At 38.3% G+C, this 15,206-nt stretch overlaps 1 protein-coding gene across 1 annotated transcript; it reads right to left on the reverse strand.

Moving 5' to 3' along the window:
• Positions 1–13,293: 13,293 nt before the first annotated feature.
• On the reverse strand, positions 13,294–14,569 carry LOC114490329 (olfactory receptor 4F3/4F16/4F29-like). The gene has a single exon (XM_028504310.2). It carries the CDS (start codon positions 14,533–14,535, stop codon positions 13,597–13,599), a length of 939 nt encoding a protein of 312 aa, XP_028360111.1. The 5' UTR covers positions 14,536–14,569; the 3' UTR covers positions 13,294–13,596.
• Positions 14,570–15,206: the final 637 nt, after the last annotated feature.

Below are 15,206 nucleotides of genomic sequence, written 5' to 3' on the forward strand. Positions count from 1 at the left end.
TCCCAGTCAGGGTACATGCCTGGGTTGCAGGCCATGACCCCCAGCAACCACACATTGATGTTTCTCTCTCTCTCTTTCTCCCTCCAGTCCCTCTCTAAAAATAAATAAAAAAATAAAATCTTAAAAAAAATTCTTTCTTGTTCATCTCTACAACACACCTCTGTGCCAAAGTACAGAATAATGTTACAATATTGTCCATGTCCATTTATTTTAGAAGCCTAAAACAAAATATCAGACAAGAACAACAGGAAAGAAAACTGACCACCTATCACTTGTCAAAACAATTGGTACAGAATTCTAGCTTAAGAGGGAAGAAGAGAAAATGTGTCCTTTCCCTTCTAAAGCTAAAAAAACAAAGATGTAGCCAAATCCTTACCTTTTTCATTGTAACTCTTCCTTCCTGTGCACTCAAGAACCACTCCAGGTTTTGCCCTCTCTATTCTATCTGTATCATCCACATCTCTCTTTATGTTATATCTATTTTTACATATCACCTGCTTTTAAAAAGCCCTGTTTCTGTGCACAACAATGAGAAACAAGGGGAAAAGAAATACCAAAGAAGTATTAGCTGTCCCTCTCATATGATACAAAGTGATCAAGAAGACACAGACTAAGAAAAAGGCAGGGACTTAGGGTCGGGATACGTATTATTGGTGGCATTAAAAGGAGTAGGTGAAGTCCAATAGTGAAGAGAGAATTAAGATTGTAAAGAGGTAAAGAATAAAGACAAAGTAGAGAAAACAAAATTACAAATGTCAAACAGTTTCAGTAATACAGACAAGGAAGTTTTGGAGGAAAAGTGGGAAAAAAAGGCAATGTGCTACACACAGAAGATGTGCAGAGTGGCAGAAATGTATAAACAGCTGAGATAAAGAAAGCTTCCCAGTAACTGTAAGAAACTTCTTGAAGGTGAGCATCATAAATTTAGACAAATGCCAGCTGGAATACATTTGTGACACCATTCAGGTGTGCTTAGGAACTTAATGAGAATTTCAGAAAAGTACATTTGTTTGACATATGAGCAGAATTGAATATCAAAAGAGACAGAAATCCATGGGCACTAAAGGTCACATTGAAATTGTTTGACCAAATTACCCTCTGGCCAATGCAGCAAGTGAGGTCAAAGATGAGCTACTGACATGCAGAGAAAGTGGAATATGGATCAGAGATTTTCAAAGCAGGGACAGTAATTGTCAGCTTATGGTAACCACTCTTTTCCCATATCTTTGTTCTTCTACCTGGATTCCCATTTCAAACATCAACGTCACCTTCCTTCATGTGCTTTTCTCTACACATTTGCCCTGAAACTTCATTCCTATATAATTTCTGCTTCTGCTCATTTTGTTACATTTTCCTCTCTGGAAGCAAGGAACCTAGAAGACTCTTCTTGGGACAGAGCAGAGCCCAACTGCCCTCCACCCCTCTTGTTCACCACCACCTACCTAACTGGCAACATCATCAGGGAGTCAGAGAAGTTACACAACCCAAATTTTCTCCTGTGCATAAGCATTGCCCACATCCTCTCACCCACCCTCCCTAAGACTAGAGGCTACATAAAACACTGCTACTTTGAGAGAGGTGACTAATTACCTATGGTAGAAGGTGGTGACCAAGTGATGCATTAGAGTTCTGGGATTCTCAGAATGAGATCATCAGGCCAAGGGAATAGTCTCATAGAATTGTGATGGCTATTCACAATTCACCGGGGGGTGGGGGTAATTTCTTTATCAAAATATAAAGATTTGCCACTTTATTTTTTACATATTATTTATCTTTATTTTATGATGTGACCCAGGGGAATCTCTAACAAAAAGGAAGAGAATGTTTTCCTATTTTTAAATTTAAAAAGTCCAAAACTTTCCTACAAAAACAGTTGTAGAACTTAATAATATTGACACACTTTACTAAGTCTTCTCGTGTGTTCAACAGACCAAACAACAAGTAAGAGAAGCAGCCATGAGTGAACATGAAAGACTTACAATGCTACTAACCCAGAACAGAAACGGGTTAGAAGACAGACAAGGTGGAAAACAGAGATGACTATCGAGAAATGTGTTCCCAAACAGTTTAATTCCTGGAGAAACCCTTGAAAATCATCAAAAGAATTGCTAGAGTGCCACAAACTTGGAAAACGTAAAATAATTCACCAATATGCACTTAGCACAAAGACACACAATTAAAAGGTGTGATGAGGTCATTTAATTCACACAGAGGCCCAAAATACAATTTTATTGCATTCTAATTATGAAAATAATAAAATAAAATATAATATATTTTAAATAATAGAGTATAAATTAATCATTGTAAACATAAACTTTCTCCTACACTAGTAATTCACATATCGTAGAGGCAGAACAAATCAAAAATAGAAAAAATGACAATTCTTAAAGGAAGAAAATTAAATGTTCAGTAAATAGATAAAGAGTACAAAATTTTAATATAAAAAGTTTGGAGTATATCCTTTCTACATTATAGGAAGGCAAAGGTCTCCCAAGTATCACCTAGGAAAATGTTCTTCATGCTTCCCATTCTTAAGCATTAATTAAAAATATGACAAGAGACACTGAAATTAAGAACAATCTGACAGTAACCAGAGGGTGGTGGGAGGGGATAATGGGAGGAAAGAGGGAAGAGTTTTCACCAACAACTATAAAGGACACATGGACAAAACCAAGGGGAGGTGGAAGCAGGGGAGGGAGGTGGGGATGGCTGGGGTGGGGGGTAAATTCAGACAGCTGTACTTGAATGACAATAAAATATTTTTTAAAAAATAAAAAGAAAAGAACATTTCAAAAAGAAAGTTAAGGTTGATCTTTCCAAAGATCAATATTAAACCAATTTTATAAGAAAAAAATAACATAATGCTTAAAAATCCAGCCTCTGGTACTAGACTGCCTAGGTTTAAACTCAAGTATATGGGGGGGCGGCCACAGAACACAGTATTTGTATTTATTTTTTAACAATTGTGTATTTATTCTTACATGTTCAAACTTCAGTCACCTTCCAGGTGCTCTCCATATGATGCACTACACCTACTGAGACTATTCTCCACTGCTCAGAACAGTTTTGGTAACCAGGTGGGGGGAGGGAGGGGAAAACAGGACAACAAAGGGGCAGGGTCACCAAGGAACCTGTATATCAGGCCCATGGACAAAGACAACAGGAGGGGAGGGCAGAGAGTAATAAGGGGGATGGGACAACTATAAGTGCACAACAATAAAAAGAGGGAAAAAAACAGTTTTTGAACTCTTCAGTTTTGATGCTTTTTAGTGCTTCTGATGTCATCTGTTTCACTTCTTCCACATCAGCGAAATGTTTCCCTTTGAGGAAAATTTTCACCCCGGAAAACAACAAAAACAAAGTCTCTCAGGGAGAGATCAGGTGAATAGGGAGGATGGGGCACAGGGGTGATGCTGTTTTATGGTCAAAAACTGCTGAACAGAGACTTTGCGAACTAAAAACTGAAAGTGCCAACATTTCTATTTAAAAAAAATTGCTGAACAGTCAGTGTACTGTGGGCAGGTGAACTAATAAATCACCCAGCATGAAATGGAAAAATCCTTTGAAAGAGTCTTAAAAAAATTCACAGAAGCCAAATACAGCCTCTCACAACAACACCAGCTGGTACACTGATACACATGGGTTCCTAGAACACTCACCTAGTGGGAGAAGCCTGTACTACAACGGGCTTACCCTCCACAAGATAATTCCAGGCCTGGAGGGGTCTCCCCTCATATCATTACTTACATTAGACAAATTGTCTAATGGAACACTTGTGTGCTCCATCTCCCAATCTGTAAAGGGGGATGATAATCATGTCTATCTCAAGGATTGCTATTGGGATTAAATAAGTTAACACAGGTAAAGTTAATAGGAAGGTCTGATTGTAGGAGGATGCCTGCACTACATTTACCTACACCACCATCTTGACTGGAAGCCTTGGCATATAATTTTTCATAAAAATCATTATGATTCTTTACATTTCTGTGGTATCATTTGTAATGTATCCTATTTCACATAAAAAATTCTACACTTTTGCGTTTTCATCCCCCGACACTCACTTTATATTATTGATTTCACAATTTACATTTTTTGATTTTGCATATCCATTAGATTAATTTAATTAGCTACTCATCTTGTTACAGAAAAGACAACTCAGACGGCCTCGGAGTTTGCGAAGCGGGGTTTATTCACACATGCAGACCTAGAGGAGATAAAAATCCAAAATCTGGGCATTGACCTCAAGCTCGAGTTTCCTTAAATGCTTGTTACACAGGCAGAAGAAGGAGAGGAAGGAGTGCAGCTGCTGAAAACAGGGGTTTGCGTAGGACCTTGAGATAACTGCTTATCTGGGAATGGCTGCTGTCTGGGAATGGCTACTGCTCAGCTATGTCCTGTCACACTCTTACTTTTGCCTTTTAACTTTATTAATGGTTGGAAAGTGACTTATGCACCATCATCACAGTATGAGCCTAGTCTATATTTAACTATATATTTACCTTTACTAGTGAGTTTTATACTTTTATATTTTTCATTCAATTAATCAGTATCTTCTCATTTCAGTTTGAAAAAACTTTCTTTAGCATTTATTATAAGGCAGGACTAAGGGTGATGAACTCCCTCAGTTTTTGTTTGTCTGGGAAAAGCTTTATCTCTCCTTTATTTCTGGAGGACAGCTTGCCATGTATAGCATTTTTCTTTGGCACTTTTTCTCTTTAAGCCTTAAAATATATAATCTAATCCCACTTCTTCATGGCACTGCAAGCTTCCTGCTGAAAAATCCACTGACAGTCTTCTGGGAACTTCCTTGTATAAGAAGAGCCACTTTTCTCTTGCTGCATTCAAAATTCTCTCTTTGTCTTTCCTATTTGGCAATGTGGTTATAATGTGTCTCACTGTAAATCACTTTCATTTCAACTTCTTTGGAGTCCTGTGGCCTTCTGATTCTGGACATTGATTTTCTTCCCAAGATATAGGATGTTTTCAGCCATAATTTCTTAAAATAGGCTTTATAATCCTTTCTCTCATCTCTCATCTCTCATCTCTGGATCTACCATGACATATATTTTAGTTTTCTTAATGGAGTCTCATAGTCCCTTAGGCTTTGTCCACTCTTACCATTCATTTCTCTTTCTGCTCCTCTTACCAGTATCAATGCAATGACATAGCTATAGGTTCATTGGTTCTTTCTTCTCCTTGATCAGTTCTGTTTCTGGAGCCTTTCTGGTGAACTTTTCAGTCCCATTATTGTATTATTCAACTCCAGCATTTCTGTTTGACTCTTTTTTCTACCATATCTATGTTTGTTGATATTCTCATTTTGTTCAAATATTGCTTTCCTGATTTCACTTAGCTGCCTCTAATGTTCTCTTGTAACTCAATGATCTTTCTAAAATGACTGTTTTGACTTCTTTGTCAGGCAATACACAGGTGTCCATATCTTTAGGATTGGTTACTGAAGATTTCTTTTCCTCCTTGAGTTGTGACATGTTTCATGATCCTTTATGTTCCTTGTAGGTTTGCTTTTTTGTCAATGTATTACAGCTTCCTCTCCCAGTCTTTATGAGTTGGTTTGCACTGGAAGAGACCTTCACCAGTCAACAGTGCTCAATATGAAGAAAGATCCTTCAGACTGTATGCTTTAAAGACATGGAGCTCTTAACTACCTTCCTGGTATCTTGAAGGAAAGCCTTGGTTTTGTTATTTTTTCCAAATCTTGCAGAACAGTGCCAGCCACAAGAAGACAGCCACTCCTTTTCCTTGTTGCTAACTAACTGGTAGACTTGGATTTCCCAGTATTTTAGCACTTAGTAGAAGCAAGAACTTGGCTTCACACAGAGTACTCTGAATTTCTGGGGATTAGGCCCTCTTTATCCAGGAAACAAACTTCAGTTCTATGCTTATTCCCAATCTCACAGAGCAACATCAGGTCTAAATTTTTGCCCCACCCCCTGTCCAATGCTATGAACTGTCCCAGGAAACCAGTCTCTGCAAATTCTTCAGCAGTAAATATGACATGCGATAGGAATCTGCTATCTTATGGGCCGTAAGACAACTCTCCATAAATTTAAAACTATTCAAATCATACAAAGTAGATTATAGGCTACAATAAAAATAAATTAGAATCAATAACGGGATGATATCTGGAAATTTTTCAAAGAAATTATAATCTGGAGCTTCTGGTCAAGATGGAGGCATAGGTGGATGCACTGTACCTCCTCGCCCAACCAAAACTAAGGACAACAAGAATTTACCAACAAAAAACAACCAGAACAGAGAGAAATGACCGGAACCGAAGTCTAAATACCATACCTCCAGTCCGGTAAGGAGGGGCGGAGTCAGAGGCCTACAGAGAGGGGTGGAGGGGTACCAGCAGGAAAAATCAGTGGCTAGCAGACGTGGGAAAGCAGGGTGAAGACGGCAGTTGGTAGACCCCAGAAGCGCAGGGGCAGCTGACAGACTGTTGACAGACCCTGGGCTTGGGAGGCAAGGAACAGACCCAGGGAGGCATGCAAGGTAGCTGGCTGTCCGCAGCCTCACACTCGTGTGCAAACAAACTAGGCAAAAACAGGCAGCAACACAGAGCACACAACACAGGGACCCAGCGCTGGGAAACAAAGCCTTAAGGCACCAACTGAAAACACCTGTGGAAGTTGAGGCCAGGAGATTCTCTCAGCCTCACAGGAGGCTCTTTGGAGAAACCCACTGAGTCCTAGAAAGTACACAAACCCACCCGCCCGGGAGCCAGCACCAGAAGGGCCCAAATTTCTTGTGGGAAGCAGCAAAGGTGACTGAAATCCTAGTGAGAGTGAAGCAGGCACCATTGTTTCCTCTCGACCCCACCCCCACATACAACGTCACAGCCCAGCAACTGAGGAGCCCTGCCCTGGGGGAACACCTAAGGCTCCACCCGTCATATGTAACTATGAGAACAAATCAAAGAAAGAATAATAAAATAAAATAAAAAAGATGGCTCAAACAGAGTTAAAAGCCCCAGAGCCAGTTTTTTTAAGCAACCGAGAAATAGCCAACCTATCAGATGCACAGCTCAAAGCACTGGTGATCAGGATGCTCACAGAATTGGTGGACTTTGGTCATAAATTAGATGAACAAAGGCAGACTACAATAAGAGAAATGAAGGAAAATGCACAGGGAATGAAAACTGATGGAAGAAAACTGGGTTTCATATGAATGGAAGGGAACCAGAAGGAACAACCAAACAGAAAAGAATGCAGAAACAAGAATTCAAAAAAATGAGGAGAGGCTTAGGGACCTCTAGAACATCTTTAAATGTTCCAACATCCAAATTATAGAGGTACTAAAAGGGGAAGAGGAAACACAACAATTGGAAAAGTTATTTGAAAAAATAATAAAGGAGAACTTCCCCAATATGGCAAGGGAAATAGACTTCCAGGAAGTCCGGGAAGCTCAGAGAGTCCCAAAGAGGTTAGACCCAAGGAGGAACACACCAAGGCACATCATAATTACTTTATCCGAGGTAAAAATGAAGGAGAGAATCCTAGAAGCAGCAAGAGATAAGGAAACAGTGACCTACAAAGGAGCTCCCATCAGACTGTCAGCTCATTTCTCAAAAGAGACCCTGCAGGCAAGAAGGGGCTGGAAAGAAGTATTCCAAGTCATGAAAGGCAAGGACCTACATCGAAGAATACTGTATCCAACATAGCTTTCATTTAGAATGGAAGGGCAGATAAAGTGCTTCTCAGATAAGGCCAAGTTTAAGGAGTTCATCATCACCAAGCCCTTATTATATGAAATATTAAAGGGACTTATCTAAGAAAAAAAGATAAAAAATATGAACAGTTAAAAAAGACATCAAGCTCACAGTTAGAAACAGCCATACTTAAAACAAAAGCAAACTAAGCAAACAAAGAGAACAAGAACAAAACCACAGTAATGGAGATCACCTGGAGGGTTAGCAACAGGGAAGTGGAAGAAGGAGAGAGGGGGGAAAGATATAGAGAATAAGTAGCATGGAAAATAGGTAGAAAATAGACAGGGGGAGGGCAGGAATGGTGTGGGAAATATAGAAGCTAAAGAACTTATGACACATGGACATGAACTAAAGAGGGGCAATGTGGGTGGCAGAGGGTGTACAGGGTGGAAGGGAGTGAAGGGGGAAATGGGTCAATTGTAATAGCATAATGAATAAAATATATTTTAAAAGGAGTTATAATCTATGTGTTAAAAATTAAAAGAAAGATTAGAACATATATTGAACTGAATGAGAAGAAAATAGGATATATGAAAATTTGTGACTCAATTAAAGGAGTGCTAAAGGGAAATTAATACAACTGAAAACTTCTATTAAAAAAGAAGGGTCTTAAATGAAGGATGATTATTTCTTCCTAAAGAAACTAGCAAAAAGTCTAACTAAAAATGAAGACTATATATAAATGTAAACATAAAAGCAAAATACATAAAAAATAAAAATAGAGAAAAATAAATGAAATGAAAACTTGGTTCCCTGAGAAATTCAAGAAGTTGAAAGTTCTCTAGCCAATATGATAAGATAAAAAAGAAAAAAGACACAAACAACCAATATTCAGAATGACACAAAGGGAAATATTGCTCATCTTACAGATATTTCAAAAGATGATAAGGGAATATTGGAAATAACTTATTCCAATAAATTCGATAATGTACATAAATGTACAAATTGCTTGCAATATAAAAACTACCAAATATTGAATTTATAGTTGAAAATTCTCACAGAAAAACTTCAGACCTAGAATACTTCACTGGCAAATTTTACCTAACATTTTAGAAAGTAATCATATAAATTCTACAAAATTCTTTTGGTAAATTTAAAATGAGGAGATACATTTTAAAACTCAAGGCAACAAAAGAATGAACAAGAAAAACAAACAAAACATACTCATAGACAAAAGGAAAGGGGATGGGAAGATAGTAAAGGTAAAAGGGGTCAAATATATGGTGATGGAAGATTATTTGACTTTGGATGGTGTGTGCACAATGCAATAGACATATCACATGGTAGAAATGTATTCTCAGACATAAAAAAAAAGGGAAATCTTACATTTTGCAACCATATGGATGGACCTGGAATGCATTTGGCAAAGAGAAATAAGCAAGCAGGAGAAAGACAAGTACCATATGACTTCATTCATATGTAGATTTTAATGAACAAAATGAACTAACAAGCAAAATCGAGACAGACTCACAAATAGAGAGCAGGCTGACAGCTGTAAGGGACACAGGAGGTCTATGTGGGTGCAGGTATTGAGCAAAAAAAGGAAAAAAGAGGTACACACCTGGGGACACAGACAATAGTGTGGTGATTGCCAAAGGAAGAGGGAGGAGAGTGGGAGGACAGCACAGGGGAAATAACTGGTGATGGACAGACTCGACTTGGGGTGGTTAACACACAACACAGTGTACAAATGATATAATTATTTTGTTAATTTTTATTTTTTCTTTTAATTGTGGTTCAAGTACACTTTTCTGTCTTTAACTCCCATCCCAGCCTACTCCTTGCAGTGCTCCCCACCTCCCTCCCATTTCCACCACCCCTAGTTTTTGTCCATGTGTCCTTTATACTTGTTCCTGTAAACCCTTCCCCTTCTCCCCTGAAATTCCATCCCCTCTCCCTTCTGGTCATTGTCAGCCTGTTCTCAATTTCAGTGTTTTTGGTTATATTTTGCTTGTTCGTTTCTTTGTTTTGTTGTTTAGGTTCCTGTGAAAAGTGAGATCATATGGTATTTGTCTTTCACTGCCTGGCTTATTTCACTAGGCATAATGCTTTCCAGATCCATCCATGCTGTTGCAAAGGGTAGGAGCTCCTTCTTCCTTTCCACTGCATAGAATGCCATTGTGTAAATGTACCATAGTTTTTTGATCCATTCCTTTACTGATGGGCACCTAGGTTGCTTCCAACACTTGGCTATTGTAAATTGTGTTGCTATGAACATTGGGGTGCATAGGTTCTTTTGGACTGGTGTTTCAGAGTTCTTAAGATATAATCCTACCAGTGGAATTGCTGGGTCAAAAGGCAGGTCAATTTTTAATTTTCTTAGAAAATTCCATACTATTTTCCACAGTGGTTGTACCAGTCTGCAATCCCACCAACTGTGCATTAGGGTCCCCTTTTCTCCACAACTTCTCCAACACTTGTTGTTTGTTGCTTTGTTTATGATGGCCATTCTGACTGGTGTAAAGTGGTATCTCATTGTGGTTTAAATTTGCATCTCTCTGGTGGCTAGCATTATTGAGCATCTTTCCATGAACAGAACAGAGAGCCCAGAAACAAACCCAAGTCTCTACAGTCAATTAATATTCGACAACTGGGGCTGCAACATAAAATGGAGTAAAAATAGCCTCTTCAACAAATGGTGTTGGGAGAACCGGGCAGCTACATGCAATAAAATGAAACTCAAGCATCAACTTACACCATACACAAAAATAAATTCAAGGTGGATAAAAGATTTAAATATAAGCCGTGACACCACTAAAGTCCTACAGGAGAACAGAGGAAACAAAATCTCTGATATTTCATGCAGCAACATTTTTACTGATATGTCCCCTACAGCAAGGGATGTGAAGGAAAGAATAAACAAATGGGGTCTCATCAAAATAAAAAGCTTCTGCACAGCTAAACAAAACAGTATTAAAATAAAAAGAGAACCAACTGTATGGGAATACAAATGATATAATCTTATTAACCAATGTCACCCTGATAAATTTAATTTTAAATAAGATGAGCATTACCCTGATACTAAACCAAAATTGGCATTTTACAAAATCCAACATTCATTCCTGATTTTAAAAACATTCAACAAGGACTTCTGCTCAACATGGAGGCAAAGGTAAGCATGCTTCGCCTTCTTGCACAACTAGAGAAAAAAATCACAATGAAACTACAAAACAAATATCATCCAGACTTTCATAACATCCAGCTGTATGAAAGTACGACAACCAAAGATTTAAAGAAGCCACATTCATCTAGATGGGTAGGAGGGGTGAAGACACCGAGATGTTAGAGTGACACAGAGAGGCTCAGAAGGTGAGAGGCACAGAGAGATGAGGCAATGTGGAGTGGTGCAAAGAAGTGAGGTAATCTGTGGTGGATAATGATCAGGAAGAGTACCTCAGGGCTGAGGGATCACAGCCCCAGATCAGACCACCCAGCCAAGGGTTCTAGCACCAGGAACATAAGGCCCCACAACTTCTAGCTCTAAAATCCAGTGAACATTGAGGTGGTGAAAGAAACTGTGGGATTCTCAAAAGACTCTTCTTAAAGGGCCTGCAATGAGCTCAGGACTCACTCAGTCCAACCTTTCTGGGGTTCAGCAACAGGGCAACAGCAAAAAGAGTACCAGTGGCATATGCAGAGAAAGTGAAGAGAGAGGCAAAAAGGCAAGTGCCGGGAGACAGCTTCCTCCTATGTAAAACTTCTGAGGCCAAGGAATGGCACTGTCATCACTTTGAGCCCTCCCTCACACAGAGCAACACAGTGTTGACATGGGTTGCCTAGACCTGGTGATTACCTAAGGATCTACCCCACACATTTTACAGATACACTTTTCTACAGTACATCATGCTACTAAGAGAGTAAAAGCAGCTCTACCTAATATACAGAAACAAAAACAGGGAGGCTGCCAAAATGAGTACACAAGGAAATATGGCCCTAATGAAAGAACAGAATAAAACCCCAGAAAGAGAACTAAACAAAATGGAAATAAGCAACCTATCAGTTGCACAGTTCACAACACTAGTTATCAGGATGCTCCAGGAACTCATTGGGTACTGCAACAGCATAAAAGGACCCAGGCAGAAAAGAAGTTTACATTAAGTGAAATAAAGAAAAGTCTACAGGGAACTGACAGAGGAAGGGATAAAGCTGAGATTCAAATTAATAATTTGGAACACAGGGAAGAAAAAAACATTCAATCAGATAAGCAAAAAAAAAAAAAGAACTCAAAATTGAGGATAGGTGAAGGAGCCCCTAGGACATCTTTAAACATATCAACATCCAAATCATAGAAGTGCTACAAGGAGAAAAGAAAGAGCAATAAACTGGACTCTTATTTGAAAAAATAATGAATAAAAATTCTCTAATTTGGTGAAGGAAATAGACATAGAAGTTCAGGAAGCTCATAGAGTCCCAAACAAAGTGGACACAAACTGGATCACATCAACACACATCATGATTAAAATGCCAAAGGTTAAAGATGAAGAAAGAATCTTCAAAGCAGCTAGAAAAAAGCAGGTAGTTACCTACAAAAAAGTTCTCGTAAGACTGTCAGCTGATTTCCCAACAGAAACTTTGCAGGCTAGAAACTGGCAAGAAGTATTCAAAGTGAGGAAAAGCAAGGATCTACAACCTAGATTCCTCTATCCAACAAAACTATCATTTAGAATTGAAGGGCAGATAAAGTGCTTCCCAGACAAGGTAAAGCTAAAGGACTTCATCATCACGAAGCCATTATTACATGCAATGCTAAAGGTAATTACACAAGAAAAAGAAGAAGATCAAAATGATGAACATTAAAAGGGCAATAAATTCACAACTCTCAATAATATAATCCAAATAACAAACTAAGTAAACAAGCAGAATGCAATAGAATCATAGATATTTAGATCATTTGGAGGGTTATCAGTTGGGAGGACAAAAGGGGATCACAGGGACAAAGGTGCAGGGATTAAGAAACACAAATTGATGGCCTCAAAAAAGAAAAAGGAATAAGAGCAGTATAGGAATTAAAGTAGCTAAAGAATTTACATGCATGATCCATGGACATGAACTAAGAGAGAATTGGTTGAAGGAATGGGGTACTGGGCGAAGTGGGGCAAAGGGGAAAAACTGGGAACGCTATAATGGCATAATCAGTAAAGTATATATTTTTTTTAATTCAACAAACTGAATAAATAGGAACTTTTTCACCTTGAAATAGGCACCTATGAAAAACCTATATACTTAATGATAATAGATTGAATGCTTTTCTCACAGGAATAAGAATCAGTCAAGGATGTTCACTCTAACCACTTCTATTCAGCATCATAACATTTCATCTAGCAATGGCAATACAGCAACAAAAAACAATAAACTAATCCATACTAGAACAAAAGGATTAAAATGTCTTTATTCAGTGACAACATGATCACCTGTGAAGAAATCCTTACCTAAACAATAAAAAAAACTAGTAAAAGTAGGAGGTTTTACAAGGCTTTGTGATATAATGTCAAAAACCAAAACATTCTATTGTATTTATGGATACTAGCCATTATTAATTATAAATTAAACAAACTATACTATGTAAAACAGTATCAAAAATTTAAATACTTAAGAATAAATCTCAAAAAAGATATGTAAGACCTATTCACTGAAAACTACATAACATATCTGAGAAAATTTTAGTGGGACTTACATAGATAGACATACTGTTTTCATGATTCACTCTTTCCATGGAATAAATACATTCATCAGTTAAAAATTCTGTTAAAGATCTGATAACATACAGATCAATATGTGATGTCCCAAACTTCCTGAGTCAAAAATGTCAAAGACAGAAACCAAAGGCTACACCATCATTGGTGAAAAGGCCTTAACCTTATCACTTAAGAGACCTTTCTGTAAATAAGTAAGTGTTTCCATACTCCCTTCATTGCTGCCTTCATATCTTTATTCCTAAGTGTATAGATGACTGGATTTAAAAAAGGAGTGAGCACAGCATCAGACAGTGCAAGAAACTTGTCCATCTGTGAATTGGGGTGTGGCCATGTATAGACAAACATGGTTGGGATAAAGAACAAAAGGACCACAGTGATGTGAGCTGACAGAGTGGAGAGAGCCTTGGATGAACCACCTGAGGAGTACTTCCAAACAGTAAACATGATGTAGACATAGGAGATGAGGAGTATTAAGAAGGAACCAACACAGATAAAACCACTATTGGCAGTGACCATGAACTGCAATCTGTAGGTATCTGTACAGGCCAGCCTGAGGAGCTGAGGAAGGTCACAGTAAAAGCTATCCAATACATTAGGACCACAGAAGGGCAAATTAACAACAAATGCTAATTGGAACAGTGAGTGAGTGATGCCAAGGGCCCAAGCAGCAGCTGTAAACAAAATGCACACTCTCTGGCTCATGATGGTCAGGTAGTGGAGAGGCTTGCATATGGCCACATATCTGTCAAAGGCCATGACCATGAGCAGCACCATCTCTACCCCACCAACAACGTGGATGAAGAAGATCTGAGCAATGCAGCCTCCAAAAGAGATGACTTTATGTTCTCTGTAAAGGTCATAAATCATCTTTGGTGACACCACAGAGCAGGCTCCTAAGTCAATGAAGGAGAGGTTGGCTAAGAAAAAGTACATGGGGGAGTGTAAGTGAGCATCAATGGTCACAGAACACACAATGAGGAAGTTTCCAGTCATGCTTGCCACATAGAGCACAGAGGAAAACACCAGGAGGACAAGCTGGATCTCCCATGAATGGGTGAGTCCCAAAAGCACAAACTCAGACACAATTGAGTGATTCCCTCCATCCATTGATCCACCCAACTGGGCTGTGGCTGCAATTATGAGAACTAAGAAAATGGAAAGTAAATTGTGATTACAGAGATGACAAGAAATCAAAGAATTTCAATGTTCTCATTACAAATAAAAAGTATACAGTTATACAGTTCCCTAAATATACAAAAACAAAACACAAAGTCAACATACTATTACAACATATGAACTGTAACATATTTTAAACCTGTCACAAAAACTCTCACTGCAATGTTCAGTTCTCAAATTCATGAGTGTATGTGATATTCATCACCTGTTTAAATCACTTCTAATATTGACTATTCCTCATTTTCAACAGATTCCATCTTGCTTTTATATATATTCTCATAATCTTTTTCTTTTTCCATTTTGTTCTCACAACTTACAGAAAGCAGCAATAAGAGGAAAATATGATGAACTGATGGGCTATATGACCTGGAGTGAAAAGTTCTTGACATGAGTTGAGACTAAATTAGGACAGGCTGAAGCTTGAAACTGAACAAAGAGACTGGTGTAACTGAAATTGGAGAGCCCCTAAATATACTAGAACAATGGAATTATGTGGACTCTAATGAAGAAAATCAAACCAGCACTATTTTCCATCACACTCTATCATGTCCACTTCTCACCTGGGGGCCTCTAATTCCCACACAGTTTTTCATAACTACAAA

Source organism: Phyllostomus discolor, chromosome 1 (assembly GCF_004126475.2).
Source record: "Phyllostomus discolor isolate MPI-MPIP mPhyDis1 chromosome 1, mPhyDis1.pri.v3, whole genome shotgun sequence".
Taxonomy (NCBI): domain Eukaryota; kingdom Metazoa; phylum Chordata; class Mammalia; order Chiroptera; family Phyllostomidae; genus Phyllostomus; species Phyllostomus discolor.

What these genes read in the sequence shown, in the direction of transcription:
- LOC114490329 (XM_028504310.2), bottom strand. Translation starts at nt 14,535, where the DNA reads ATGGATGGAGGGAATCACTCAATTGTGTCTGAGTTTGTGCTTTTGGGA.